This window comes from Stenella coeruleoalba, assembly GCF_951394435.1.
Source record: "Stenella coeruleoalba genome assembly, chromosome: 16".
NCBI classification, from domain to species: Eukaryota; Metazoa; Chordata; class Mammalia; order Artiodactyla; family Delphinidae; genus Stenella; species Stenella coeruleoalba.
Genome location: NC_137162.1, coordinates 82,451,917 through 82,479,252, shown reverse-complemented (window position 1 = coordinate 82,479,252; position 27,336 = coordinate 82,451,917). Strand labels below are relative to the sequence as shown.

Here is a 27,336-nt window from a genome sequence, read left to right as displayed (position 1 = left end):
CCTAATCAAACTTACAAGCTTCTCTACAGCAAAGGAAACCATAAGCAAAATGAAAAGACAACCTAACGACCAGGAGAAAATATTTGCAAATGAGGCGACCGACAAGGGCTTAATTTCCAAAATATACAAACAGCTCATGCAACTCAACAACAGAAAAATAAAAGAACCAATTGAAAAATGGGCAGAAGACCTAAATAGGCATTCCTCAAAGAAGACATACAGATGGCCAACAGGCATATGAAAAGATGCTCAACATCGCTAATTATTAGAGAAATGCAAATCAAAACTACAATGAGGTACCACCTCACACCGGTCAGAATGGTCATCATTAAAAAGTCTACAAATAACAAATGCTGGAGAGGGTGTGGAGAAAAGGGAACCCTCCTCCACTGTTGGTGGGAATGTAAGTTGGTACAGACACTATGGAAAAACAGTATGGAAGTTCCTCAGAAAACTAAAAATAGAGTTGCCATATGATTCAGCAATCCCACTCCTGGGCATGTATCTGGACAAAACTAATTCAAAAAGATCCATGCATCCCAATGTTCATAGCAGCATCATTCACAACAGCCAAGACATGGAAACAACCTAAGTGTCCATCGACAGATGAATGGATAAAGAAGATGTGGTATACACACACACACACACACACACACACACACACACACACTAGAATATTACTCAGCCATAAGAAGGAATGAAATAATGCCATCTGCAGCAACGTGGATGGACCTAGAGATTATCATATTAAGTGAAATAAGTAAGAAAGAGAAAGACAAATACCATATGATATCACTTATATGTGGAATCTAAAATATGATACAAATGAACTTATTTATGAAACAAACAGACTCACAGACATAGAGACCAGAGCTGTTGTTGCCAGGGGGGAGGGGGCGTGAGGGAGGGATGGATTGGGAGTTTGGGGTTAGCAGATACAAACTATTACATATTGAATGGATAAACAACAAGGTCCTACTGTAGAGCACAGGGAACTATATTCAATATCCTTTGATAAACCATCATGGAAAAGAATATGAAAAAGGATGTCTATGTGTGTATAACTGAATCACTTTGCTGTACAGCAGAAACTGACACAACATTGTAAATCAGCTATACTTCATTTGAAAAAAAATTTTTAAAAAGAATGCTCTGGGCCTGGGAGAGAGTCTAAGGCTTCCACAATAGCGATCCAGCTTGTGTCTGTGTTAGCGTCTCTGAAGGGCCCAGCATAGGTCTCTGGAAAGACCGTGAGCAAACATGTGCAAAGCTTCATCCCCGAGTGCCTGTCCACACTTGTGGCCCCGTTTCCCAGCTGTGCCTCCGGGTTAGCACTGGGGCGGAAATGGTCAGATCGCTCTAAACGAGCAATATAGTCTTGTGTCTTTATCTTTGGTGCCCCTTCCCACCGTCACCCTGGGAACCCAGCGATGACAGGAGCATCATCTGTGGACTCCAGGAGCTGGCCATGCGGGGGGCAGAAGCAGGAGGGGTGACACCCCGCTCTGCATTGGGCTTCATGGAGCTCCCTCTAGCCTTTGTATTTAGACCTGTTGGTGAGTTTCTGTTGTGTTCGCGGGGACTGTGCCCCTTTGTCGTTATGAAGAGCCCTCTTTATCGCTAGTAGCGCTTTTGTCTTGTTCAGCATCAGTGCAGACACACCACCTTGCTTTAATTCAGTGTTTTTGCAACTTCCAGTCGTTTTGTGTCCTTATATATATTTCCAGTGTATCTCCTATAAGTAGCAGATAGTTGGATTTTGGATTTTGATCCCTCTGACAGTCTTGTCTTTTAATTGGAGTTTTTAGTCCTTTCCCGTTTAGCGCAAGTGCTGGTGGGCTGTTGGGGGTTATAACACTAGCGTCTGGCTGTCTGGGTTCTATTCGTCCCACCTGTTCCTTGTCCCGTCCTTTCGTGCTTCCTTTGGATTAAGTATCTCCCCAGCTGTTAGCTTGTTAATTAGAGTCTAATATAAATGAATACTCTTGTTTTCTCCTGGATAATGCACAGACCACTTCCCCTCCTCTCCCTTTTATGCTTTATTGTCATATGGTTTAATTCCCTTTTTATGCGTAAACGCTGCTGGACATCTTTTATTGTTTTTTTGCAATAAACATCCTTTAGATTTACCCGCACATTGTTATTTCCATTTTGCCTCATTTCTTACCTTTTCATTTTTCCCCCGAGACTGTTTCCCCAGTTCTCATCCAACTTGTGTATTTCTCTTAGTGCCAATTTGTTGGCAATGAATTCTATCCTTTCATTTGCCTGAAAAAACCTTTTATTTCACTTTCATCTTTGAAGAGCGTTTTCACTGAATAGAGACTTCCAAGTTGACGGTTACTTTCTGCGCTCACGCGTCGTCATTTACTCGTCTTCTGGCCTCCACTGTCCCTGGAGAAACAGCAACTGTTGGTCTTATTGTTGCTTTTCGAAGGCATCTTGACCTTGTCCTCTAGTTGCCTTGAGGATACTCAAGCCTGGCTTGAGCCTGGGTGGGGCTTGTGCCTCTTCCTGAATCTGTAGCTTCGCGTCCGTGTCAGTTTTCTTGCGCCCCGTCTTCTCTCCCCACCCTGGATGTTTCCACATGTCCTGTGTCCCCCTTTACACTCTTTCCCATATTTTTTATCCTTTTTCGTTCCCTGAGCTTCAGTCTGGACATAATTCTCTTGGCCTTCCTTCCAGTTCACTAAGTCTTTCCCCTGCTTTGAAAATCTATTCTGCTTTCAACTCCACCGATTGAATTTTAATTTCAGTTATTGTATTTTGTTGTGTATGAACAGATACGGAGATATTTAAAGTCCGTAGCTGATGTTTTCATCCTCCGAAAAGGATCTAGTTTTGCTCTCTGGCAGGCAGTTAAGATAGGGCAGATGGCCTTGATCGAGGCTGGAATTGAGCTGGAATAGAGCTGGGGTTCTGTCTTCTGTGAGAGAGCTGGTGAGCGTCCAGATCTCTGTGCTGCTGGGCAGCAGCCCTTTGGGATCCTCCCTGGAAGTCTGGGCTGTTTATCAGAGGCCCTCTTCCTCGGCGCCCTGACCCCCAGCCCCATGCCTCTGGCAGGAGCCCGGCGTGGCCGCCGCCTGCAAAGCCATCGTTTCTCCGGGCTGGTTCAGCCTCTGGGCTCCACACTGCTTGGGGGAGGAGGGTCAGAGAGCGCCTGACTCATTCTTAGGGCTCCAGTTCCTTCCTGGCACCTGGCCCTACAGCCCCAGGCTGCCTTGTTAAATAAACTCTAGTGCCTTCAAATAGATGTTCTGGTGTGTTTCATCAAAAATTTCTAGTTGCTTTCAGCAGGTAGGTTGGTCTACAGCAAGGAACTTGACTATCACTGAGAGCAAGAAAAAAAGTGAGTACTTTATTTGGAACTAAATTCAGTATGAAGTTCACAGGTCATAAATTTTGCCCTGAGCCGCAGTGTCTGTTCCAAATGAGAGTGCATCGAAATAGCAGTGGACTTGAAGTTGGGAAGGGTAGCTTTTGTCAATGGCTCTACCGCTTACTCCCAGACTCCCACCACTTCCCAGAAGGTGGAAGTAATCTCTCTAAACCCTGGACTTGTGATCTACGAAACAATGCCTGCCCTGCCCATCTTACACATTGTTCTTAGGCTCAGATGTCTATGAAAGGACTTCATAAACTGCCAATAACGACACAAATCTAGGATGTAATTGTATTGTTGTTGTATGTGCCTAGTGGCATGTGAGTTTGTGAAATCGGCTTTGAGTAGAGAGTGAACCGTTATTCTGTTGAGCTTTGCTCCCGACGTGTAGGTGGCGTGGAGAGCAGACATTCAGCCTCCCGCGTGTGACACCTGTTACACTGAGGGGCACCTGGGTCTTCTCACTGCAGCGCGAATTGGAGGGTTTCATTATTGACCAAAAGCAGTTGGAGAAACACCTTTGAAATGGCAATCCTACCTATTTCACAAGAAATCAAAGCAATTCAAATGGGGTCAGCAGAGTATTGCTTTGTTCTGTGGGTCTGAGCAAACCATCCTGTTTGAGCCACACTTTTAAATGAGTTGCTTCACCATCACCATGGAACCATTAAAAAAAAAAATCTTTTGTATATTTTAGGAAATAGCCAAAGCAGTATAAAATGTGTTTCAACCTCGTCAGTCATTTAGGCCCCCATTTCACCGTTTCTGAGACAGTGTGACCTCAGGGATTCCTTTTAACTTTTCTTTTGAGCTTGACAGCAGCAGTGTTGTCAGTGGACGTAGCCACACTCTTACCCCAGAACGTCTGCCTGCTCACTCGTGGAACTGACCCGTCCACACGTACTCTGAGGTGGTAAGTGCTAGTGATGGAATCTGCAAGAACCCAGATCCCCTTTTCAATCTGTAAAATTAAAAGTACAGACTTAAAATAACACTCATCTTTTTTTTATTTTTTATACAGCAGGTTCTTATTAGTTATCTGTTTTGTACATTATGAGTATATATATGCCAATCCCACCACCGTCAACACTCATCTTAACTATATTGGATCAACCATGATTTCCTCCATCTGACGGTGATGAGAGAAGAGAGAAAATTCATGTCTTTGGAAATTCAGTCTGTTAAAAAAGGAAATATCCCAATAGGAATATCGCACTTGGATTCAAAATTTTCTGTTATTCAGTGTTGGTTTCTTTTGATTCTTGCGTTCCTTTATTCATTCTGCAAGGATTTGAGCGTTTGCCGTGTGACAGGTATTTTTCTGGTCACTGGGGAAACAGCAATGAACAAAACTGATAAAAAAATCTCTGCCTTTATAGAGCTTACAGTGAGGGAGTGAAAGTAGAAGAGAATAAAATAGCTGATCAAATTATAAGGAATAAGACAACGTTAAATGCAATAGAGAGAAAATAAGGATGGAGGTCACGGAGTGTGCAGGTCAAGGTCGAGGGTCCAATAATAAACAGGTGGTGAGCACAGCAAAAGGAACAACCAGCAAAATGAAAGAACAACCGACAGGAAATATTTGCAAATCATGTGTCTGATAAGGGGTTAATACCCAAAACATATAAAGAACTCATGTAACTCAATCGCAAAAAAAAAAATAATAATAATCGTATTAAAAAATGGGCGGAGGGGCTTCCCTGGTGGCGCAGTGGTTGAGAGTCCGCCTGCCGATGCAGGGGACACAGGTTCGTGCCCCCGGTCCGGGAAGATCCCACATGCCGCGGAGCGGCTGGGCCCGTGAGCCATGGCCGCTGAGCCTGCGCGTCTGGAGCCTGTGCTCCGCAACGGGAGACTCCACAACAGTGAGAGGCCCACACACCGCAAAAAAAAAAAGGGCAAAGGACCTGAATAGACATCTTTCCGATGAAGACATACAGATGACCAACAGGTACATGAAAAGGTGCTCAACATCACTAATCATCAGGGAAATGCAAATCAAAACCACAATGAGATACCTCACACCTCAGATTGGCTTTCATCGAAAAGACCAGAGATAACAAGTATTGGTGAGTTTGCGGAGAAAAGGGAACCCCTGTGCACTGTTGGTGGGAATGTAGACTGGTGGAGCCACTCTGAAAAATGCATGGAGTTCTCTCCAAAAATTAAAAATGGAACTACCATAGAACCCAGCAATTCCACTCCTGCGTATACATCCAAAGACAACGAAATCACTGTCTCAAAGAGATAATCTGAACCCCCGTGTTCATTGCAGCATATTTATAATAGCCAAGACATGGAAGCAACCTAAATGTCCATTGATGGATGAAAGGATAAAGAAAGCGTTACACTCACACACACACACACACACACACACACACACACACACACACAATATGGGATGTTCAGCCGTAAAAAGAAAGAAATCTGCTATTTGTGACTACATGGATGGACCTTGAGGGCATCATGCTAAGTGACATAATTCAGACAGAGAAAAACAAATATTGTATGATCTCACTTATATGTGGACTCTTAAAAAAAAAAACTCATAGAAAAAGAGATCAGATTTGGTTACCAGAGGCAGGGGTAGAAGGCGGAGGAATTGGATAAAGGTGATCACAAGGTACAAACTTCCATTTATAAGATAAACAATTTCTGGGGATGTGATGTAGTTAACACTGCCATGCGGTATATTTGAAAATTGCTAAGAGAGTAGATCCTTCCTGAACTGTCTCCTGTATCCTCCAGTAGTTAGATGCATGTCGTTTTATATAAACAACATGATACTGCAGTTGCTGTTGGGCAGCCTGCTTTTTTCACTCAGTACTACATAGGGAATATTTTAAATCTAGCTTTCTTTTTAATTAATTTATTTTTGGCTGCGTTGGGTCTTCCGTTTGCTGCACGCGGGCTCTCTCTAGTTGCGGCGAGCGGGGGCTACTCTGTTGTGGTGCACGGGCTTCTCATTGCGGTGGCTTCTCTTGTTGTCCCTGGGTCAATCGATATTTGATGGGTGTTTTTTTTTAAAGGCCAGTAGTGTCTGTCATTGTTTCAGAAATTCAGAATCTACGCGTTAAACCAACCTGATTAACTGCATTCAAAACCTCTTGATTCTTATTACCATCCACTTGACAGGAGAGTTTGAAGTACCTGCTGCAATTTTGTGACACCTGCTTATTTCTGAGTGTTAGCTGGATATGTTTGAATACAGTGATTTGGGGAATAGAAATTATATTGTGTACCCTTATTAGCATAGAATGACTCTCTGGCATTGCATCTAGTGTTTTCCTTTTCTCTATATGTTTTACTTTTTTAAAAAAAAATTTTTTTCCACACCGCACAGCATGCGGGATCTTAGTTCCCTGACCAGGGATCGAACCCGCGCCCCCTGCATTGGGAGCACAGAGTCTTAGTCGCTGGACCACCAGGGAAGTCCCGTTTTTGTCTTCTATGAGTTTCATTTTTTGGGTGTCATTTTGATTTAGGTTTGCCTCTTGTAAGCAACCTAGTGGTGTATTTTTATTTTTAGATCAACGTGACAGTCTGAAGTTTAATAGGACAAAACTATTTTCGTGTTTGGTCTTTAATTTTTTTATGTCATTCTACTTCTTCCTGCTTCCTTGCTTTTTCTACCATTTTCATTCTTATCTTAATGTAAAATGTGTTCTACTTTGTTGGTCCTTAGTTTTGTTAGTTTTTTTTTTCTCCAGGGGTTAAGAAAGTTTGTTTTCTACATTTAATTCAACTAGTTGCAATTTTTCGTGTTTACAAAAATTCAACAAAAACATTGAAAATTAGAGAAATGTTGGTTTAATGCTAAGAATAAATACCAAGAATAAAACAATATATATTTTAAGGTGAAGAATGAATATGTTTATACTTTTTCCCACCCACTTTCTGGTTTTATTGATTTATCTGGAGTTAGATACTGTTTATTGTTAAAATTATATTTTATGTAATTATTTAACAAAATTATATTTTATATAAGTATCTTCTTTTAAGAAATTTTTCATTTGTATAAACATATTTACACACGTCTACTAGGCTATACTGCTGAAGTAGTTTTAATGCATCCTAACATTTCATGTCATAAGTTGAGTTCTTGGGTTGGTTTATTTAGTTATTTATTTTGAGAGTAGATCTTCACGTGGTTTTTCAGATGGCTCAGATAATTGAAACACTTTCCTGGCTTGCTTACCTGAGAACTACTTTCCATTCCCTTCATACGAGAATGGTAAATTCACAGCGCATAGAATTGTTGCGGCGGGTCTGTTTTTCCTTTGAAACTCTGTATACGTTGTTCCACTGTTTTCTGTTTAGTTCTGTCACTGAGAAGCCTGAAGCCATTCTGATTTTGTTCGTTTATTTTATTCTATCAGTTAGGATACTTAAAGCAAAAAAGACATTAAATTGTTTAACATGGAGTCTGGAGGTCGTCCTCTAAGGCTGCTTCAACTGGGCTGGGAACTCTTTCTGATTCCCTTACCATCCTCTTCCGCATTTTGGCTTCTCTGCCTCATCCTTTTTGCCTCGTGTGGTTGGAAGAAGGCTGCCATAGCTCCATGCATTATGGTCACTTTCAAGGCAGGAAGCAAGGGGGTCAGAAATGGCGTTTTCTTTAGAGACTCTCTGCTTTTATCAGCAAAATCCATCTTTTCTGGACGCCCCCTGCAGACTTTCTGTTACTGTTCATTGGCCAGAACTAAGTCATGGTTATTTGTGACCATGACAGGGTCTAGGGAAAGGAGTTTGTCTTTGGCCAAGCAGGACTTGCCTCTGGGGCTCTGCAATTCACCGAAAACATCTGTAAGAAAGGACCGAGAGGGGAATGATTTTTGTGTTGCCAAGATAGGTGTACTCTTCTTCAGGTGTGTACAGAAGAAATTCCACGATGTTACAGAGTCAGAAGCACCGAACATACATCGGTAACTGTCAGTGTCGGGGAGCGTTTATCAAATAACCTTATCATTCTGTCATTAACTAGAAGTTAATTTTTTTTTTCCTGATAGTCCAAAAGGAGGCAGTTACACTTGACATGAGCAAAGTCTAAAGGAACCAAACATCATCCTGGCTTTTGTTGGAGTGGATGAGATCATGCCATGCCAAGTCAAGTGCTGGGTGTTTGTTTGTTTCTTTCTATGGAACCCTGATAGGCTGGGGCCAAGGAGGGGAGTTAAAGTAGTGACTCTTTTGCTTCCAGTTTACATCCTGTATCAATACTTATCCAGTGACAGGATGATCTGTTTGCCTTTCGTCCTTGTGAGGAAATGGGTCCAATGCAACCTTTGATTACCAATAACAGTGTCATTAAGTGAAAAGTTGATCTTTGTACAACAAGCAAAAACATAGAGCAGGGGCTTCCCTGGTGGCCCAGTGGTTAAGAATCCCCCTGCCAATGCAGGGAACACAGGTTCGAGCCCTGGTCTGGGAAGTCCCACATGCCGCAGAGCAACTAAGCCCGTGTGCCACAGCTAGTGAGCCCACGTGCCACAACTACTGAAGCCCGTGTGCCTAGAGCCTGTGCTCCGCAACAAGAGAAGCCACCGCCATGAGAAGCCCACGCACTGCAACGAAGAGTAGCCCCTGCTCACCGCAACTAGAGAAAGCCCGTACGCAGCAACAAAGACCCAACACAGCCAAAAATAAATAAAAATAAAATAAATTTATTATTAAAAAAACAGCAACATAGTGCAGTTAACTGTCTTTGAAAAGTACCCAGAAGCATCATCCTTGGCAGTATGTCGGCGTCCTTAAAAGTCAGAACCACTGCTAAGTGGCCACACAAAGTCAGTTATTTGACTCGGGTTTGCAGGGAGGACTGAAAGAGAAAGACGCAGGGCAGAGAAGAAAGCCCCTGACTGAGTCCCAGAGGGGCTCTGTTGAGACAGCAGGGAGCACGTCTCTTCACAGCAGTGCACAGAGCAGCTTGGAAACCCCAGTGCGCGGTCCGGAAGGGAGACTGAGGCTCCGAGAGACACCCCGAGTCTGGGGGTGGGGGCAGGGACCCGCGGCTCTCATCATCCCGAGAGGGCGGCTCCCGGCATCGGCATCAGGAGGGATGAGAGGCTCAAGCGCTGGGTGGCCTCTGTCTGCACTGACCCCACCCCCGGCGGTGAGCCGGGGGTCCTGCCTGAAGTGAGCTTGGAGGGATTAGGAAGTTCAGATGGCCTCATCCACGGCTGTTATTTTCACAACTTTCAATAGCCCTTGACTCTTGAAAAAGTTTTCAGTTAAAATTTAGTGTCTGTAAAACTGGAGGCAAAAGGGCAGGTGATGCTTGTTGCAGGAGAAAACATCTCTCTTTCACCAAAAGGTGCTGGCTGAAAGCAGCAAGTGGAAACCTGACGTCCGCCCCCTCGGGGCGAGGGGAGGACCCTGTGTGTTCAGGGTGGTGTGTGTTTTCCATGGCTGGTGCTGCAGTGACTGCGCAGCAATGAGCCCGTGCTCGGGACTGGCCGCTGTCCTTTCAGCCTCTGGAGCCCTTGGCTTTTCCAGGGGATCGGAGGACTTCAAAGGGAGAGCAGTAAATACGACAGGCTCCCGTTTCTGGTGTCTCGGGAAGGGTAGGTCCTTGGTTTAAGAAGACACTCCTGTGTCAGACACAGCACAGGGCACCAGAACGCGACTTCAGACCGAGAATTTCAGAGTGAGACAGACCTGCCGTGATTCCTGGGGCTTGCTGAAGTCTCCTGACAACTGGGTTTTTAAGAAGCTTAATTTCAGATGGGTCCTGCAGAGGTTTTAAAATATCTTAGGATTTGGTTCTCTTCCATTTTAAAAGACCTCCGTAGAATAAGCTCTTTAGCTATTAGGACTGATCAGAAATTAGTTGATTAGGTGGAATATTATGTCATCATCACTGTTTGAAGGATTATTAAGAGTGTATTTTAATTAAATGAACATTATACAACAGCTGCTAGCCTTCTTTTTTTTCCTTCCTGCTTTGTTTCAATTTTAATTCCATTTCCAACTCCCATTTTATCCCCCGGCCCGCCCATCCTCCCCAGACCCTCCAGAGCAAGCGTCCCATGGAGATGGCAGTGTGAAACCGACCCCTTGTTTTCCTTGTGGTCGGAGCAGAGGTACCTGAGGTCGAGGCTCTGAGGATTCTTCCTGCTCGGAAGAGCAGAGAGGGGTGGCCAGGTTCAGGTGCACGGCCCGTTGCTGTGAATCCAGCCTCCAGCTATGACTTGGTCTCCTTCCAAAGGGCCCTGAGCGCTGGGGCCTTATTCAAAGGCCTTAGGCCCGACTCTCCAGGTGGGAGGGCTTGAGGGGTGCAGCACAGAGGGAGCTTCTAAAGCTCAGCTCCCCAGGCATCACCCAGACCTACTGACGTGGGCAGAGCCCAGGCATCTGCATGTTAATAACATGCTGTTGGGAGAGTCTGGCACTCACCAACTGTCCGAGCTTTGTGGTGACCGTGAGTCCATGCCAGGGCAGCTGGCAAAGCAGGGCGTTCCCTGCTGAGGAGTCTGCCCAGCCCATGGTTGGCTCCACAGCTTGTATGGGAAGCTCCACCTCCTGTGGAGACAGCTGTGTCCGGCTACCAGGGCACAGTCACTCAAACAGCAGACCTGCCCCTTTCTTCCTTTGAAAAGGAAATCATGTCAGCATTCCCTGGGGGTGAGGGCAAGGGAGCAAAAGGTGCATTCGGGGCCTCATCTGGGTCACCTGCTGCTCAGAGCCTGCATCCCAGGGTCCCTGTGTGGTAACACCCCTACACACACACCTCCATGTACAAGCAGGGGGCAGAGAGCCTGAGAAGTGACAGTCTGCTTTGATCGGTTCTTTACTTTTTTTAAATTTATTTATTTTTAGCTGCGTTGGGTCTTAGTTGCTGCACGTGGGCTTTCTCTAGTTGTGGCGAGCAGGGGCTACTCTTTGTGGCGGTGCTCGGGCTTCTCATTGCGGTGGCTTCTCTTGTTGTGGAGCACGGGCTCTAGGCGTGAGGGCTCAATAGTTGTGGCACACGGGCTCAGTAGTTGTGGCTCGTGGGCTCTAGAGCGCAGGCTCGGTAGTTGTGGCGCACAGGCTTAGTTGCTCCGCGGCATGCAGGATCTTCCTGGACCAGGGCCCACGCCCATGTAACCTGCACTGGCAGGCGGATTCCTAACCACTGCGCAACCCGGGAAGCCCTCTTTTGGCTTTTGAACCCTCCTGGCCCCACCGTCTGAGCTTGACCCCCACACGAGCCCTTTTGGTTTGTCTCACCTGGACTGAGGGTACACGTGGAGACTGGCACCTTTTCAGGTGCTGGGTCTGCTGGAGAGACCGAGGTCAGAGCAGCCCAGAGCTCTGTTTGCTGTCCATCTCCCCAGGCACCGCCCTACGTGTGTACCTTGGTGCAGGGTAGAGGCAGGTGCCACGTCGCTCTGTCCCAGAGTTAAAGCTACTCATTACACCTACTGGCACCTCTCCCCGGTTCACCCTACCTTCCTCTCTGTTGAGTACAGAACTGCCTTTGTTTCTCCAGTGATTGAATTCAGTTGTATTTAAAGCCGTAGGGCAGCTCTGTGAATCAAGAAGTTACAAAGAAAAACAAAAAACCAGAGTAAACCTCAAAATAGAAGGAAGGACGTAATGAAGGAAAAAGAAAAAAATTAATGAACTAGAAAAATAAGAAACAATAAGAGGATAATATAAAGCTTGATTTTCAAAAATTAGAAATCTCTAAGAATACTGATAAAAATAAAAACTACAATTAAAAAATATCAGGAAGGCTTCCCTGGTGGCGCAGTGATTAAGAATCTGCCTGCCGATGCAGGGGACACAGGTTCGATCCCTGGTGTGGGAAGATCCCACGTGCCGCAGAGCATCTAAGCCCGTGTGCCACAACTACTGAGCCTGCACTCTAGAGCCCGTGAGCCACAACTGCTGAGCCCACGTGCCACAACTACTGAAGCCCACACGCCTGGAGCCCGTGCTTGGCAACAAGAGAAGCCACCGCAATGAGAAGCCCGCGCACCACAACGAAGAGCAGCCCGTGCTCGCCCCAACTAGAGAAAGCCCACGCGCAGCAATGAAGACCCAACGCAGCCAAAAATTAATTAATTAATTAACTATAAATAATATCAGGAATAAAAGAGCAAATGTAACTATAGGTAGAGTTTGTAAGGATCGTAAGAAAATTGTAAGCATACTTTTATGCAAATATAATACACTTAAAAACTTATATGGAATGCTTAATTTTCTAGGAACATGAAAATTACCAGAGTCATTCAAGAAATAGAAAACTATGAAGACATTTTCAGCGATAAAAGCTTTGCCTTCCCGGGTTCACAGGCTCAAGTGGGTTTGCATAGAGCACAGACTGTTTTAGAGAATTTGTAGGAAAAGAGGGAGAGCTGCCCCGTTTGCTTCTTGAGAACAGGAGTGCCTTGCTGTGAAACTGGAAAGAGAAAGTAGAAGAACAGAAAATTGTAGATCAATGACTGTTATGGTTATAGATTGAAAAAATTCAAAGCCAAATACTAGCATATCTAACAGAGCTCTATTTGTTTTAAAAAAAGCCATAGCCAAGTAGAGTTTATTTTAGGAATGCAAGAATGACAGAACAGCAGGAGATGTATTAATATAGTATTCTTTCTCAACGGATTAAAGGAGAAAAGCTATATGATCCCCCTAAGAGATGCAAGGGGAAAAAAAATCATAAAATTTAGCACTTGTAAGGGAATTTCCTTAACCTGATTAAAGGTGTCTGTAAAACATCTGTGGCAAACATTACACTTCATGAAAATCTAATTGCATTCACCTTGAAGATGGGACCAGGGCAAGGGTGCTCTCTACCACCTTTTTTATTGCATGTTGTGTTGCACGCCATGAGCGGTGCCTTATTAAGACAAGAACCGCAGACGTAGAAGCGTAAAGCAAAGGACAAAATGTGGATGAACTGATGAATGGAAAAATCCAAGAGAACCTACACATTCTCAGAACTAAGAGAGCTCAGTGAGGTCGCTGAGTGCAGGGTCCACAGCCACAAGCCAGGGCCAGCAGTAGCCTGTGAGCAAATGTAAGAGGAGAGACCGCGTGCACTGTAGCAACAGGGCTGTGAGGCCCTTAAGAGCAAATGCAGCACAAGATGTGTAAGGCTTTTATGGAGAAAATTAGATAATCACAAAACACAACTGAAGGACGTTGAAAAAACAATATTATAAAGAAATGATTATAATAATTCCCTTCAAATTAATCTATAAATTGAGGGCAGTATCATACAGTGCTTAAAGACCTGATCCTTAAATTCATAAGGAAAAGCAGATGGCCACAAATAGCCCGTGAAGTCTTGAGGAACACCGCATGGGGATCAGCTTACCCATCAGATGTGAAGGTCTACTTCAGAGCCACAGCCAGGCAGCAGTGGGGGACGAGTACAGAGAGACGCACAGAGCAGGAGGGGACCAGGGGTCAGCGTACACACATAAAATGTGGTGTGACAGCACAAGTCGGCAATGACATAGCAAACGGTTAAACGACACTGGGACAACAGGCTAGCCATATGGGAAAAAATGAGATTACTTAGTCATACCATTCATAAAAATATGTCTAGGCAGGTAGATGGGTAACCTCAATGTTAAAAGCATTTGTAAAAGTTAAAATATTTGGAAGAAAATCTACTAAATTATATTAGAGACCTTAGGTTAGAAACCCTTTTTCTGAACATTACCCCAGGGCCACAGTTTGAGAAACCAAAATTTAAAAATATGTTTGACAGAAGACATCTTAAACAGAATTACAGGGTCTGCCACAGACTTGAAGATTTTTGCAGTGCATATGGCTGACAAAGGATACTATCCAGAATATATAAATTCCTATCATCAAATAATGATGGGGCTTCCCTGGTGGCGCAGTGGTTGAGAGTTTGCCTGCCAATGCAGGAGACACGGGTTTGAGCCCTGGTCTGGGAGGATCCCACATGCCGCGGAGCAACTGGGCCCGTGAGCCACAACTACTGAGCCTGTGCGTCTGGAGCCTGTGCTCCGCAACAAGAGAGGCCGCGATAGTGAGGCCCGCGCACCGCGATGAAGAGTGGCACCCGCCCGCCTCAACTAGAGAAAGCCCTCGCACAGAAATGAAGACCCAACACAGCCAAAAAAATAAATAAATAAATTTATTAAAATAATAACAATAATAATGATGTAAAAACCTAACAGAAAGTGGACAAGGGTATGAGCAGGCAGTTAACAGAAGAAACTATCTAATCATCTCATAAACATATGAAAAGATGTGTGCCCTCGCTAGTAATCAGGGAAATGAAAATTAGAATAATAAGAGGCTGTTTCATACCAACCTGGTGGGCAAAATGTAAAAATCTGATGCTATCAAGAGATGGTTAGAATATGGAGCCGTGTGAACCCTTGTGGATGAGATGAAGCTGGGAACAGCCTTTGGAGATCAGCTTGCTGAAGCCAGTAAATCTAGTAGTCCTCCCTGTGGGCAAATGATGCAGAGAAACCTTCTCACATATGTAAAAAGACAGTGTCCATGGCTGCGTTATTCCTAACAGAGGGAAACTGGCCATCAGCAGAAAGGGATTGGATGTGGTGTGTTCCTACAAGGGGCAGCTGTGCAGCAGTGGGTGTGAATGAAACAGAGCCGTGCATGTCAAGACAGGTACCTTCCCAAAGGCGGAGAAGCAAAGCACAGTGCATTGTCACCCATACACGTTTTGAATATATGCAGAACACGGCTCTGTGTTATTTGTGAAGATGTACACATGTAGTTCGTTGAAGACATACATAGGAATACTGATTTACCAAATTTAGGGTAGTGGTTACCGCTGGTGAAGATGGGATTTGAGGTGGGAAGGACATCCCAGGCCTACAACTATTACATGTCAGGTTTTGTTTCATTTTAAAATCTGAATCAGGGACTTCCCTGGCGGTCCAGTGGTTAAGAATCTGCCTTCCAATGAAGGGGGCGCGGGTTCGATCCCTAGTCAGGGAACGAAGATCCCACATGCCGCAGGGCATCTGAGCCCACGTGCCATGACTACTGAGCCCACGCGTGCGCCTCAACTGGAGAGAAGACCGCAATGAAGAGCCCCACGTGCCGCAATGAAGACCCAGTGCAGCCAGAAAAAAAAACAGTTCTTTGTGGCACTCTCAGTAACAGTAAAATAAAACTTTGAAACATGCTGAGAGAAGAATCTACATCAAATGCCAAGGTTGCAAAATATTAAGATTTGAAAACGCTGAGTGGAGGGTGCATGGGCACTTGTATAACATCTTGTAGGTTTTTTTGTTTTGTTTTGTTTTGTTTTTTTTGCGGTACGCGGGCCTCTCACTGTTGTGGCCTCTCCCGTCGCGGAGCACAGGCTCCGGACGCGCAGGCTCAGCGGCCATGGCTCACGGGCCCAGCCGCTCTGCGGCATGTGGGATCCTCCCGGACCGGGGCACGAACCCGTGTCCCCTGCATCGGCAGGCGGACTCAACCACTGTGCCACCAGGGAAGCCCCATCTTCTAGGTTTTATGTTTGAAATATCTTGCACACGTAACCACGATGATGGGGGTGACGACCTGGGAAAAACAGGCCACAGGACATTCGTTACCACACTGAGTTGATCACGACCCAAGACTTGATCCTTAGCTTTGTGAACCCAGGGAAATACATTTTTTTTTTTTTTTGCTTGTTTATTTTTTTTCCCCATGCTTTGCTTTGCTTTGTTTTGTTGTCAGCAAATCGAAGGTAAATTTTCTCTCAGGGGCAGACTCAAACTAAAATCATAGGCTGAATGAATCCAGAATGCCAGTTTAATAATTTGCAAAGAGAAATGCATGTGACAGCAACCGGAACCTTGAAAAACCGTGACTGATCCTGGCGTCTCCCCTTGAGGTGTCTCCTGGGAAGCTGAGACATGGTGGGAAGACCTGCTGTGGCTGCGCAGTAAGAAGTCACTGCCGTGGAGACTGACACTCAGGGTCCCCATTTGCCAGAGGTTTCCTCCTACGGGGGACTCCAGAGCATGGTCAGAACGCGGGCTGGGTGTTGAATGCTTAGGGTCGTGGGGTCTACACCCCGCTCTCTGGGGACCCTGCTGGCTTAGAGGGGTGGGAAAGATGCCTAGGTAACCCCCACAGGCACTGTTGACACACAGCTGCCACATGCATGTGGTAACCCTCATTAGGACGACAGGGACCTTTCCAGTATTCAGAGTCCTTCTTCGCTACTCGATTGTCCCAACAACCTGCCAAGATTGTAAGGGCCAGGCCTCCCCGGTGGTCCAGTGGTTAAGACTGTGCTTCCACTGCAGGGGGCGCGGGTTCGATCCCTGTTCGGGGAACTAACATCCCACATGCCACACAGTGCAGTCAAAAAAAATTTTTTTAATTTAAAACAAAAAAGAATAACATATTAAAAAGAAAAGATTTACAGGGATGAAGTGCCTCGGATCACTCAGTTACCAAGGCTACCACAGGCCAGATGAGCTGGGGTGGGGCTGGGGAGGCACCCTGGGGGCGTGGCGTAGAGGGTGTGTTTCTGTGCCCCTCTCCACACCACGGAGCAGCCTTCCACCATGTTAAACGGAGCCTCTCGCTTCCCAGTCTGAGGACGTGTGTTTGATTGTGTCATCAGTGTCTCGACCAACCGCAAGTGTAGCATCTGCGTCAGAGACAAGCCTCCCCGGGTTCGTTCTGCACCCCGAGGGCTCAGGAGCTCCCTGCACTTGATGTCCGCTGATGCAGAATCCAGCTTTGATGGCCATCTAGTCTCAGAGAAATGTAAAGCTAAATTAGAGATTTAAAAAAAATCACTGTGTCCAGTTTTTTCAAGTCCCCATTTGACTGGACAGGGAGTTACCAGAATGACCCTTGGAAACCCAAGTGAACTTGACCCAAAGCCCATCTTCAGCATCACGCTGCTTCAGCCGCATCAGCCGGGAGGGAGAACAGAGCTGACTGCAGACTCTCCTTGATGCCGACTCCAGATAAACCCCAGCTTCTGTCAGTTCCCAAAGAAGCTCAAGTTGAAGGTGCCCCCGGCAGCCGGCTCCCCTGGCAGGTTTCTATAGCAGGCGGGTGTTCTTCCCCCAGCTCCGGAGCAGAGAATTCTGCTTGGCAGGGACAGCGCTCTTTACATGCAAGATTTATTCTGTTTCTTTTTAAAGAAATTCTTCAAATACCACCCTCCCCTTTTATCTTGGCACAGTGTGTGGACTTAGGATCCGAATTCATATACTAAAGCTGTAACACTCAGACTCACGGGGTATAAGATACTCCTCAGTCTTTACTTGTCATCCCTCTTTACCTTAGGAATGGGATATACCTCTGAAATTTCCTCATTGCCAGTTCCTAGCAAAACTAGGTGCCTGGTGCCCTGTGTTATGGAATTTTAATAAAACGATGTGAATGCAGCAGCCCTGTGTGTTCTGAAAAATGTTTCCAGAGCCCCTTGAGAATTCCAAGTGCTTGGAGATGGGGCTTCCTGCAGAGAAACAGAAAATGCGAGAATAGGACCTGATTGGATCGGCTGAGTTTACTAGGATTTGAGCCTGAAAAATGCTTCCTTCTCTCCTTTTGATTCTCACGTGGCCTCTCCAGCCCGAGCTCGGCTCAGCCCTCGCCACTGGGTGGGTTGGGGCCTGATTGCAGAGGGCGTCCCATTCTGGGGTTCTTACTTCATTAGCATTACAAGATTGGGTTCTTGGGAATGACATTCGTTGGTAATTTGTTTACAGTTGAACCTTGCAGCGTCTTACTTATTACTTCCTTAATCTAACAATTGGCGGATTCTTGAAATTAAAAAACAACAACAACAAAAACCCAGCCTTATCAGTCTACTTGTCGTTAAATACTTAGCCGTCAGGAGCTATAATGATCAACAACAGTAATTGCGGAATTCTTTCTTTTCCCAAACAACAGCAACTGGTATATTACGTTGTTTTCTCGTGGTTAATTAAAATCCAGCTATCCACATAACTGACATAAACAAAAGAAGCCCATTTTGTGATCTGACCTAATTGCTTTTTAATTTTGCTGCTTTTCTTGTTCATTTTCAAAATTTGCTCTGAAGTAGTTTTACCAGTCACGAGGGAAAATCAGTGTCTGTTGACTGTCTTCCTCTGAGGCGCAGCTGAGCACCAAAGATTTTTTTTTTAATCTTTCTCCTTTTCCTACTGATTTCCCATGTAAGATAGACACCTTTAATTCTGGGAGCAGATCACTTACAGCTGTGGTCAATTCCATTAAGAGCTAAGGAGTAAAACAAGTTCTTGAAAATGTACTGGCCCCATGGAAGGTTTTCCAGCTTCTCCAGTGGAAACCACTGAAGTGATACCTGTGCAGGGACCCCCAGATGGTGAGTGCAGCCTGGAGGGACCACGTCCTGGGCGCCGGCTGGTGTTCCCTACCCTACTGCAGGCAAGACCGTCACCTTCTCCACCTTGGGTATAAAATTACTGGTTGAGAACTGCTTCCAGAGGCCAAAGATACTCTAGCTGTCCGCCTCACCCCTTCCCCCTCCCGGCTTCAGTAGTACCACCAGCCTGGTAACTCCCTGAATGCACTCACGCCACGACTTGACTGTTCACAGACGTCCTCGTGAGCTGTGAGCCCGCCCAGGGGTCTTGTTCTCTCATGGGAGCATCACCTCGACACCGGCATGTTCTTCAAGTTCATGGAGCCTTCAGGGGATTGAAGGGTCCCTTAATGATGGGTTCTGCAGAGCCCAGTCTCCCTTTACTAGTCCTTTCTGTCGCCTAGTGGGTGATGCCTCAGCATCTTCAGCCTAGGGCTATAGCATCCTGTGTTTTCAAGCAGCTATTTACGGCCGTGGCAGCCTTGTGTCTGTCTGCAGGGACCAGACGTGACAAGTGCCTGTTGTGATCTGCCCGTAGTCTGCAGGCCTGAATCAGCTTTATTCAGAGCGGTCCTGGGTTCTTTCAGTACTGCTGCAAGTGGAAGGGGGAGCCGACAGGCTCAGGTGCCCACCCATCCTTCCCTTGCTCGCAGCAGCCTGCACCGCTGTCACCTACGTCGTGTGGACGCGGTCTGGCGAGGGGAGGGGCGTGTGTCCTGCATTCCAGGATCGGGGGCGCCGTCAGTGGGGTAGTGCCAGGTACCACATGCAACTTTGGGAAGAATCCCAGCGGTTCACGTGCTTGCTGCAGGCAAAGTAGGAAACGAGAAAAGAGCAGCGGTGCACAGTTGGTTCCACCGCTCAGAAATAACCACTGTGAACTGTGAAAAGCACATCCGTAGAGGTGTATCTGCATGTGAGACTAAATGGGGTTTCACTGTTTTGAAACACACTTTTTTTTTCAACATGTTAGAAAGATGTTCTCAATATGTTACTTTTCACTGAAATCTCTCATCTTTTAAAATGTTGCTCTGGTTGTGTTTTTCTGTGTCCTTATGTGCCGTTGTCGCCGTATCTCGGAATAGGCCAGGGCCCCCTGCAGACGACAGGTCCACCCCGAGTGCCCGTCCTGCAGGGCCACCTGCCCACACTGTCGGGGTCGCGCCGGGCTCGTCGTTCAGGTCACTCTTTCTCCTCCTTCAGGTGTCAGCGGAAGCAGTGGCGGGTAGATCTGCCGGCCACCAGCGTGGTGATCACGTTTCACAATGAAGCCAGGTCGGCCTTGCTGAGAACAGTGGTCAGGTGAGGCCAGCGGCTGCCATCTGTTGCCACCCATTGCCGCTTATGCGGGCAGGGGACGTCCCCCGGCAGGGATGCTGAACGAGGGCCGGATCCCCAGCACAGCCGGGCTGGGGCTGTCTTTGGGGGTGCAGACAGGGCACCTGACTGTGCAGCCCCGCGGGGGCCAAGGGGTGAGGATTGCACACCCCAGTCATAGCCTGAAAGGCCTGCAGCTTTATCTTTCTGCCTTTCCTCAGCGTGCTTAAGAAAAGCCCACCCCGCCTGATAAAAGAAATCATTTTGGTGGACGACTACAGCAATGACCGTAAGTAGAGACCGATTGCCCCCCCCACCAAGCATCCTCCTCCGTCTGGCCCTCTGGACCCAAGCCTTCCTGGGCTGCGGGTGCTAAGCATGAGTTTCAAGAAAAGGCCAGAAGTAGGGGCCGCAGAAAGAGGGTGCCTCTCTGATGCCCCGAGGGGCTCACCAGCCCGAAGGTGATGGAGAATCACTGTCCCTGCCCACCGAGCCCTCCGTTAGTTAACTTGAGGTTCAAAAGCTTTGCTTCTTTTCTTTTCCTAGCGGAAGACGGGGCACTCTTGGGGAAAATTGAGAAAGTGCGGGTTCTCAGGAATGATCGGCGAGAAGGTAAGACTTTTCTCAATTCAGTACCAAGACAGTTGAATTCTGACTTTTCCTGAGCCCAGTAATAATGTGAAGAAGCGTTTCAGCTCCAAGAACAATGAACTGTCTCATGTTTTGTCTGCCTTCCTCCAACAGAGCCTCTTGGGAGCCTCTCCCAGCAACCCCAGGAAGGATATCGAAAGCTTAACTAATTGAAATTGTTTGCGCACCAGGGCAATAGTTCAACTTACGCTTTTATTTATGTATTTAGAAAACTGGCTTCTCTCTTTCTTTCACAACCTAGGAAGTCTTATCAGTCCCTTGAGTACTAGGATTTAGAAGAAAAACAGAGATTTAGCATTGAGAACTTTAATGACTCCATGCTGCAGGCATCTGTTAAAATAACTGGGGTTCCAGTTTGACAGCCTGCCCAAGGTGAACTATCAAAAACAAGGGAAAGCCCACCGCCGTTACGTGCTTACTGGATTTTGCAAATGCCAGCCTCGAAACCTGATGTCAGTCTTGTCTTTGCTGGAGCTGGGCTCATCGAGCCCACTTTATTGGTAGTTATAAGAGAAGCTCCAGAGAGGAAAGCATTACTTTGAAGTGTCTGGAAAGGAAGCCAGACTCATAATGTAATTAACATCCAGCGCATCCATGCTGGTACAGAGCTGGTGGCTGGATTCTCAGCTCCTCCGTGGTCCTGAGAAATCTTTCTGTAGGAAAATGGCAGAGCTTTAAAACATGTGCCGTTTTTGCTGTTTGAGGCTGACTGTTGATCTTGGAGTGGTGGCTGTGCCGTTTGGTCAGCGAACATTGTCTTTCTTCTGGTCCCCTGTGCAATCCAGCTGGAGTCGGGAAATACAGTTTTTCTTAGCAAGAATCTAATCAGCCAGTAAAGTGGGTGAGCCCGTTAGGGCGATGTCATCAACACCATATTTTAACCAACTAAGGTCATCAATCCAGATGTTCAAGATGCATAAACAATGGGGTCAGCCTTTCCCCTAAGCAAGCTGTTTGCTGGACTCACATCTGCCCCCGAAGCTGAGATTAAACCAGAATCTTGCATTGTATTTGCCCCTAAAGAAACTACATGATAACTTGTTGAATTCAAACCCAAAGTGTCTGCTGGCACAGGGGAAAAAAAGAAGATGAGGCGGGAGGAGGGAATAAAAGAAAGAAATTAGCTTTCATGTGGGCATTTTGTAACTGACAACCACGTGCTAGCTCTCAGAGAGGGGCTCTAACCTGCTTAGAAATCAGAAGCAGTCCTTCTAAATATAAATTTGCATTTGCTTTACGTTAGGCTGTTCTTGTGGGTAAGAACCCACACTGAGGCCTTGTTTGGGGAAGGAATGAAGAGAGGCAGCTGTGGGAAGCCAGATTATGGTAGAACTATATGGAACAAGTGAGGAATGTGACAGTCCAGTGAGAAAATGCACACACACAAATGTATGTGTGCTTGTGTGTGTCCCAAACAGTTAAACATATACACAAATGCTCATAGCAGTGCTACTAGGTGACATAGAAGATCAGTTGCATAAAATCATGGCCTTGGGTTCATTTAGTGTTGGGGATTTAATTGTGCCAGCGATTCTTAACCTGGCTATTCATTACAATCACTTGGGGAACTTAAAAGAAGACCATGGGGCTTCCCTGGTGGCGCAGTGGTTGAGAGTCTGCCTGCCGATGCAGGGGACACGGGTTCTGTGCCCCGGTCCGGGAGGATCCCACATGCCGCGGAGCGGCTGGGCCCGTGAGCCATGGCCGCTGAGCCTGCGTGTCCGGAGACTGTGCTCCACAACGGGAGGGGCCACAACAGTGAGAGGCCCGCGTACCGCAAAAAAATAATAATAATAATTAAAAAAATAAAAGAAGACCATGCCTTGACCCGACCCACAATTGAATAAAAATTTTTGTTTTTCTAGGGGTGGGGCCTGGACATCTGCATTTCAATAATACTGATGTACTTTGAAGGTTGAAAGCCTAGTCCTTCTCGTTGTGCAGATGGACATATTAAAGCTGAAAGAGGTTAAGTGTCTTTTTCAAGGTCATCCAGCTATTTAATAATGGTAGTGGAGCCAAAACCGTGTTCATAGGCCAAGTTCTCTATTTGTCCTGTGTGCTTTTTATTCCTCCATTCCCACTGTCCTGCCTGATTAATTTATTTTTTCCAGTTTATTGAGATGTAATTGACATATAACACTATGTGAGATGTACAACATGATGATTTGATATATGCATATATTGTGAAGTGATCACCACACTAAGTTTTTTGGTTGTTTTTTTTTTTTGCGGTACGTGGGCCTCTCACTGTTGTGGCCTCTCCCGCTGCAGAGCACAGGCTCCGGACGCGCAGGCTCAGCGGCCATGGCTCACGGGCCCAGCCGCTCTGCGGTGTGTGGGATCTTCCCGGACCGGGGCACGAACCCGTGTCCCCTGCATCAGCAGGCGGACTCTCAACCACTGTGCCACCAGGGAAGCCCTACTTTTAATTTTTGAAGACCCTCCATACTGTTCTCCACAGTGGCTGCACCAATTTACATTCCCACCAACATTGCACAAGGGTTCTCCTTTCTCCACATCGTCACCAACACCTGGTATCTCTTGTCTTTTGATGACAGCCATTCTGACAAGTGTGAGGTGATATCTTATTGTAGTTTTGGTTTGAAGCCCCTGATGATTAGTGATGTTGAGCACCTTTTCATGGACCTGCTGTCCATTTATATGTCTTCTTTGGGAAAAAAAGTCTTTAAATTCCTCTGCCCATTTTTAATGTGATTATTTTGCTTTTGTTTTTGTTTTTGCTGTTGAGTTGTATGAGTTCTTTATACATTTTGGATATTAATGCCTTATCAGTTATATGATTTGTAAATACTTTCTCCCATTCCATAGTTGCCTTTTCATTTTGTGAATACTTTTTTTTGCTCTGCAGAAGCTTTTTAGTTTGATGTAATCCCGTTTGTTTACTTTTGCTTTTGCTACCTTTGCTTTGGTGTCAAATTAAAAAAATTATTGCCACCACTGATGTCAAGGGGCTTACCTATATTTTCTTCTAGGACTTTTATGGTTTCAGGTCTTAACGTTCAAGTCTCTAATCCATTTTGAGTTTATTTTTGTGTGTGTTGTAAGATAGGGGTCCAGTTTCATTTTTTTGCATGTGTCCAGTTTCCCAACACCATTTATTGAAGAGACTATCCTTTCCCCATTGTGTATTCTTGGTTCCTTTGTTGTAAATTAATGGCCATATGTGTGTGTGTTTATTTCTGGGCTTTCCATTTATCCCATTGATCTATGTGCCTGTTTTTATGCCAAGGCCATACTGTTTTGATTACTATAGCTTTGTAATGTAGTTTGAAGTGATGTTTTGTGTGTTTTTGGTTTTTTCAGTGTTCCATTTTGAATTTTCTCGTTTTTTAGCTATACATTTCTTTTAGTGGCTTCTCTGAGGATTACAACATGCATCTTTAACTTATAACAGTCTATTTAGAGTCCATACAACTTTACCTTAAATGTAAGACCTTGCAACTGTTTTAATTCCATTTCTGTTTCCTGTCCTGTATACTGCTGTTGTCATGTGGTTTCCTTCATATGTTGTTAATGATGGTTTAAACCCCACAGTGCAGTGTTAAAATGTTTGCTGTAAATAATCAGTTATAAAGAAATTAGAATGTATAAATGGACTCTAAAATTTATCCTCGTATTTTTCATTTCTAGTATCTTCATTTTTTCCCACAGATTCAGGTTTCCATCTAATGTCATTTCCCTTCAGCCCAGAGAACGTTTAGAACTTTATTTTTTCTTGTAGGCAATAAAATCTCTCAATTTCTGTTTATCTGAAAAGTCTTTCTTTCTCCTTTATTGCTGAAGAGTATTTTCTCTGAATGGAATTCTGAGTTGACCGTTAGTTTTTCTTTCAGCACTCTGAAAATGTCATTCAAATGTCTTCTGGCCTCTGTTTTTCTGTTTAGAATGTAGCTGTCAGCTTATTGTTGATTCCCTGTGTGTTATGGGTTGTTTCCTCTCACTGATTTCCAGATTGTCTCTTTATCGTTAGTTTTTAGCAGTTTGACTGTGACTTGCCTAGATTTGATTTGCTTTTTATTTATCCTGCTCCAGGTTTGCTGATCCCTTTGAATATGTAAGTTGAAGTTTTCAGCATATTTGGGAACTTTTTGGCCTTTTATTTCTTCATATATTGTTTTATGCTTATTCTTGGACTCTAGGTGCACATATGATATACCACTTGATATTGTCCATAGGTTACTCAGGCTTTTTTTCTCTTTCAGTATTTTTTCTCTGTTCACCAGACAGATCAATCTCTATTGATCCACCTTCAAGTTCACTGGTCCTTCTGACATCTCTAATCTGCTGTTACGCGCCGTCAGTGAGTTCTTTCATTTCAGAAAATTGCAGTTTTCAGTTTTGGAATATCCATTTAATTCTTGTGGTTTTCATTTCTCTGCTGAGATTCCCCGTGTTTGCTCATTCCAATGATCATTTCCTTGGAGTTCTTGGGTATAGTTATCATAATAGCTGCTTTAAAATCCTCATCTGTTAATTTCACTCTGCGTCGTCTCGGAGTGAGTTTCTATTGACGTTTTTTCTCTTGGATATGCATCACATTTTTCTCTTCTCTTGTCTACTAATTTTTAAAATTTTATATTGGATATTGTGAATGGTATGTTGTAGAGACACTGGATTCTGTTATCTTTCTCTAGGGCGTTGATCTTTGTTATACTGGGCGATTAAATTACTAGCTCATGACTTTGAACTTGTGTAGGCTTGTCTTTATACTTTGAAAGCATATGTGTATCTTGGATGAATCCCTTATTCCTGAGACGTAGTCCGTATTCCTAAATGTATTCCCTCTGGAGTTTCTGTAGAAATGAGGTGTTTGCCAAGTCCTTCTAGGCACAACTCAATTGCCAAAAATTGTGTCCCTGATTCCAGCTGAAATCTTAGTTCTTTCTATCTTCTAATTGTTTCTCTTCATGGACTCCTTGGGGTCTCCCCTGTGCCTGCAGGTTCAGGCGTCCGCCAAGGATTTAAGGGCAGTTATCACCAGATTTGGGACTTAGCTCCTTCCCAGGATCTCCTCCTTCTGTTTCCAGCCACTCTCCAGCCCCAAACTCTACCCTCTGACGCCTCAAGCCAAAAAAGGCTGCACTGCAGTGGATTGGAGAGTAACATCGGGGGCAAATACCATGTTTACAGGGATTTCACTCTGTGATTTTCTTCTTTTAAGGGTTGAATGCCCTCTAGGTTCTGCCTGCCCTCGGCTACTCTAGCCCTTTCCTATAGTTGCATTTTCTATTTTGCTCAGTTTATACTTGTTCTCTGAGAGAGGGTTTGCCTATTACAAGCTGCTCCATAATACCAGAACTAGAAGTCGTTGCCCTTTTTCCTACTCTGTCATGCAGCTCTTTAAGAACCATGGAAAACCCTTCCTGACTGCTGTGCTGCATAAAGAACTCACAACACTGTCCTTACCAGTTGTGAATAATCTCATATCTCCATGGATAGATAAAAGCCCAGCGTACATAGCAGAAGCCACTTATGACCACACCATCTAGTGATGAATATTACTATGTGTGATAATGAAAAATGATATCACTAACAGATCACAGCTATATAAACTCTGTAATGTGACCAACAGCGTTACTAATTTTGTGTAGAAGCCAAACAACTGGGCTTCATCATTTATGTTCATTTGGCTCGCGATGAGTCTTAGAACACACAGATACTCACAACACTGTTATCATGAAATTATCACCATTAAATTTGGCCCCATTAGCACTTAAAGTGTCTGGGTGACACGTGCCTTAGCCCAGTTAATTAGAAAACTCTATTGCTGTGTCAGAGGAGAGTAGTTTTAGAAGTTCCACATTTCCATTGCTTGATAAAGGAGACTTCAGTTATGTCAAAGCCTTCCTCATAAGGCAGTAGTTCCAAGTTGTTTTCTCAGTCATCCAATTAACTGAAAAAGAAAAAGGTCCTGACAGAACTCTTACCTGGGTAAACTGCAAGGCGGTATTGATCCCTCCACGCACGTTGGCGATAAACTCTGTGCCCAGCAAGAGGGCTGCGTGGGGAGGTGTCGGTGCAGGTGCTGGGGGTACAGTTCTTGTTTGTTTTTCTCGCGTTCCCTGGGCATTCCCCCGCGACGTGTTTTTGACCTCACTCCACAGGCCTGATGCGCTCGCGGGTGCGGGGGGCCGACGCGGCCCAGGCCAAGGTCCTGACGTTCCTGGACAGCCACTGCGAGTGCAACGAGTACTGGCTGGAGCCCCTCCTGGAGAGGGTGGCCGAGGTGAGGATGCAGGCCAGAGGAAGGGCCTCTGCGACATGGTCCTACGAGGATTTTATCCTCCACAGGAATCTGTCAATAGGGGAAATTCATTTGTCAGGTAGGAGGCCAGGGTCAGCAGAGGCTACGACAGCCCTTCCCCTAGGGGGGTCTTCCTTCCCTGCCTGAAGCTTTGCACTGACTCTCGGAGCTCAGAGGGGGCAGAGCGCTGAGGACAGAGGCCGCGGGGTCCCCAGCCCGGCCGTGCTGCCCTGAGACCCAGGCTGCAGCTCGTGGGGGGGGCAGAGTCCCAACCACACAGGGACGCGGGAGGCTGTCGGTTGACCCGAGACCGTGCACCTTCGCCTTCTAGAAACATCATCACTAGGATGACCTATGGCCTCTTGTGATATCTCTCTCGCCTTCTGCTTGCTTTATTGACTTTCTTTCCTCCCTACTAAGAAA

General features: G+C 45.5%; 1 protein-coding gene across 1 annotated transcript in view; it reads left to right on the top strand.

The window, feature by feature from the left end:
• Positions 1-27,336, top strand: part of GALNT2 (polypeptide N-acetylgalactosaminyltransferase 2) — a 179,635-nt gene that overhangs the window by 124,277 nt on the left and 28,022 nt on the right. The window contains exons 4-7 of the mRNA XM_079899955.1: positions 19,881-19,979; positions 20,216-20,283; positions 20,541-20,606; positions 26,774-26,895. Of these exons, the coding sequence (XP_079756081.1) occupies positions 19,881-19,979; positions 20,216-20,283; positions 20,541-20,606; positions 26,774-26,895 (355 nt within the window). The remainder of the gene's footprint in view (positions 1-19,880; positions 19,980-20,215; positions 20,284-20,540; positions 20,607-26,773; positions 26,896-27,336) is intronic.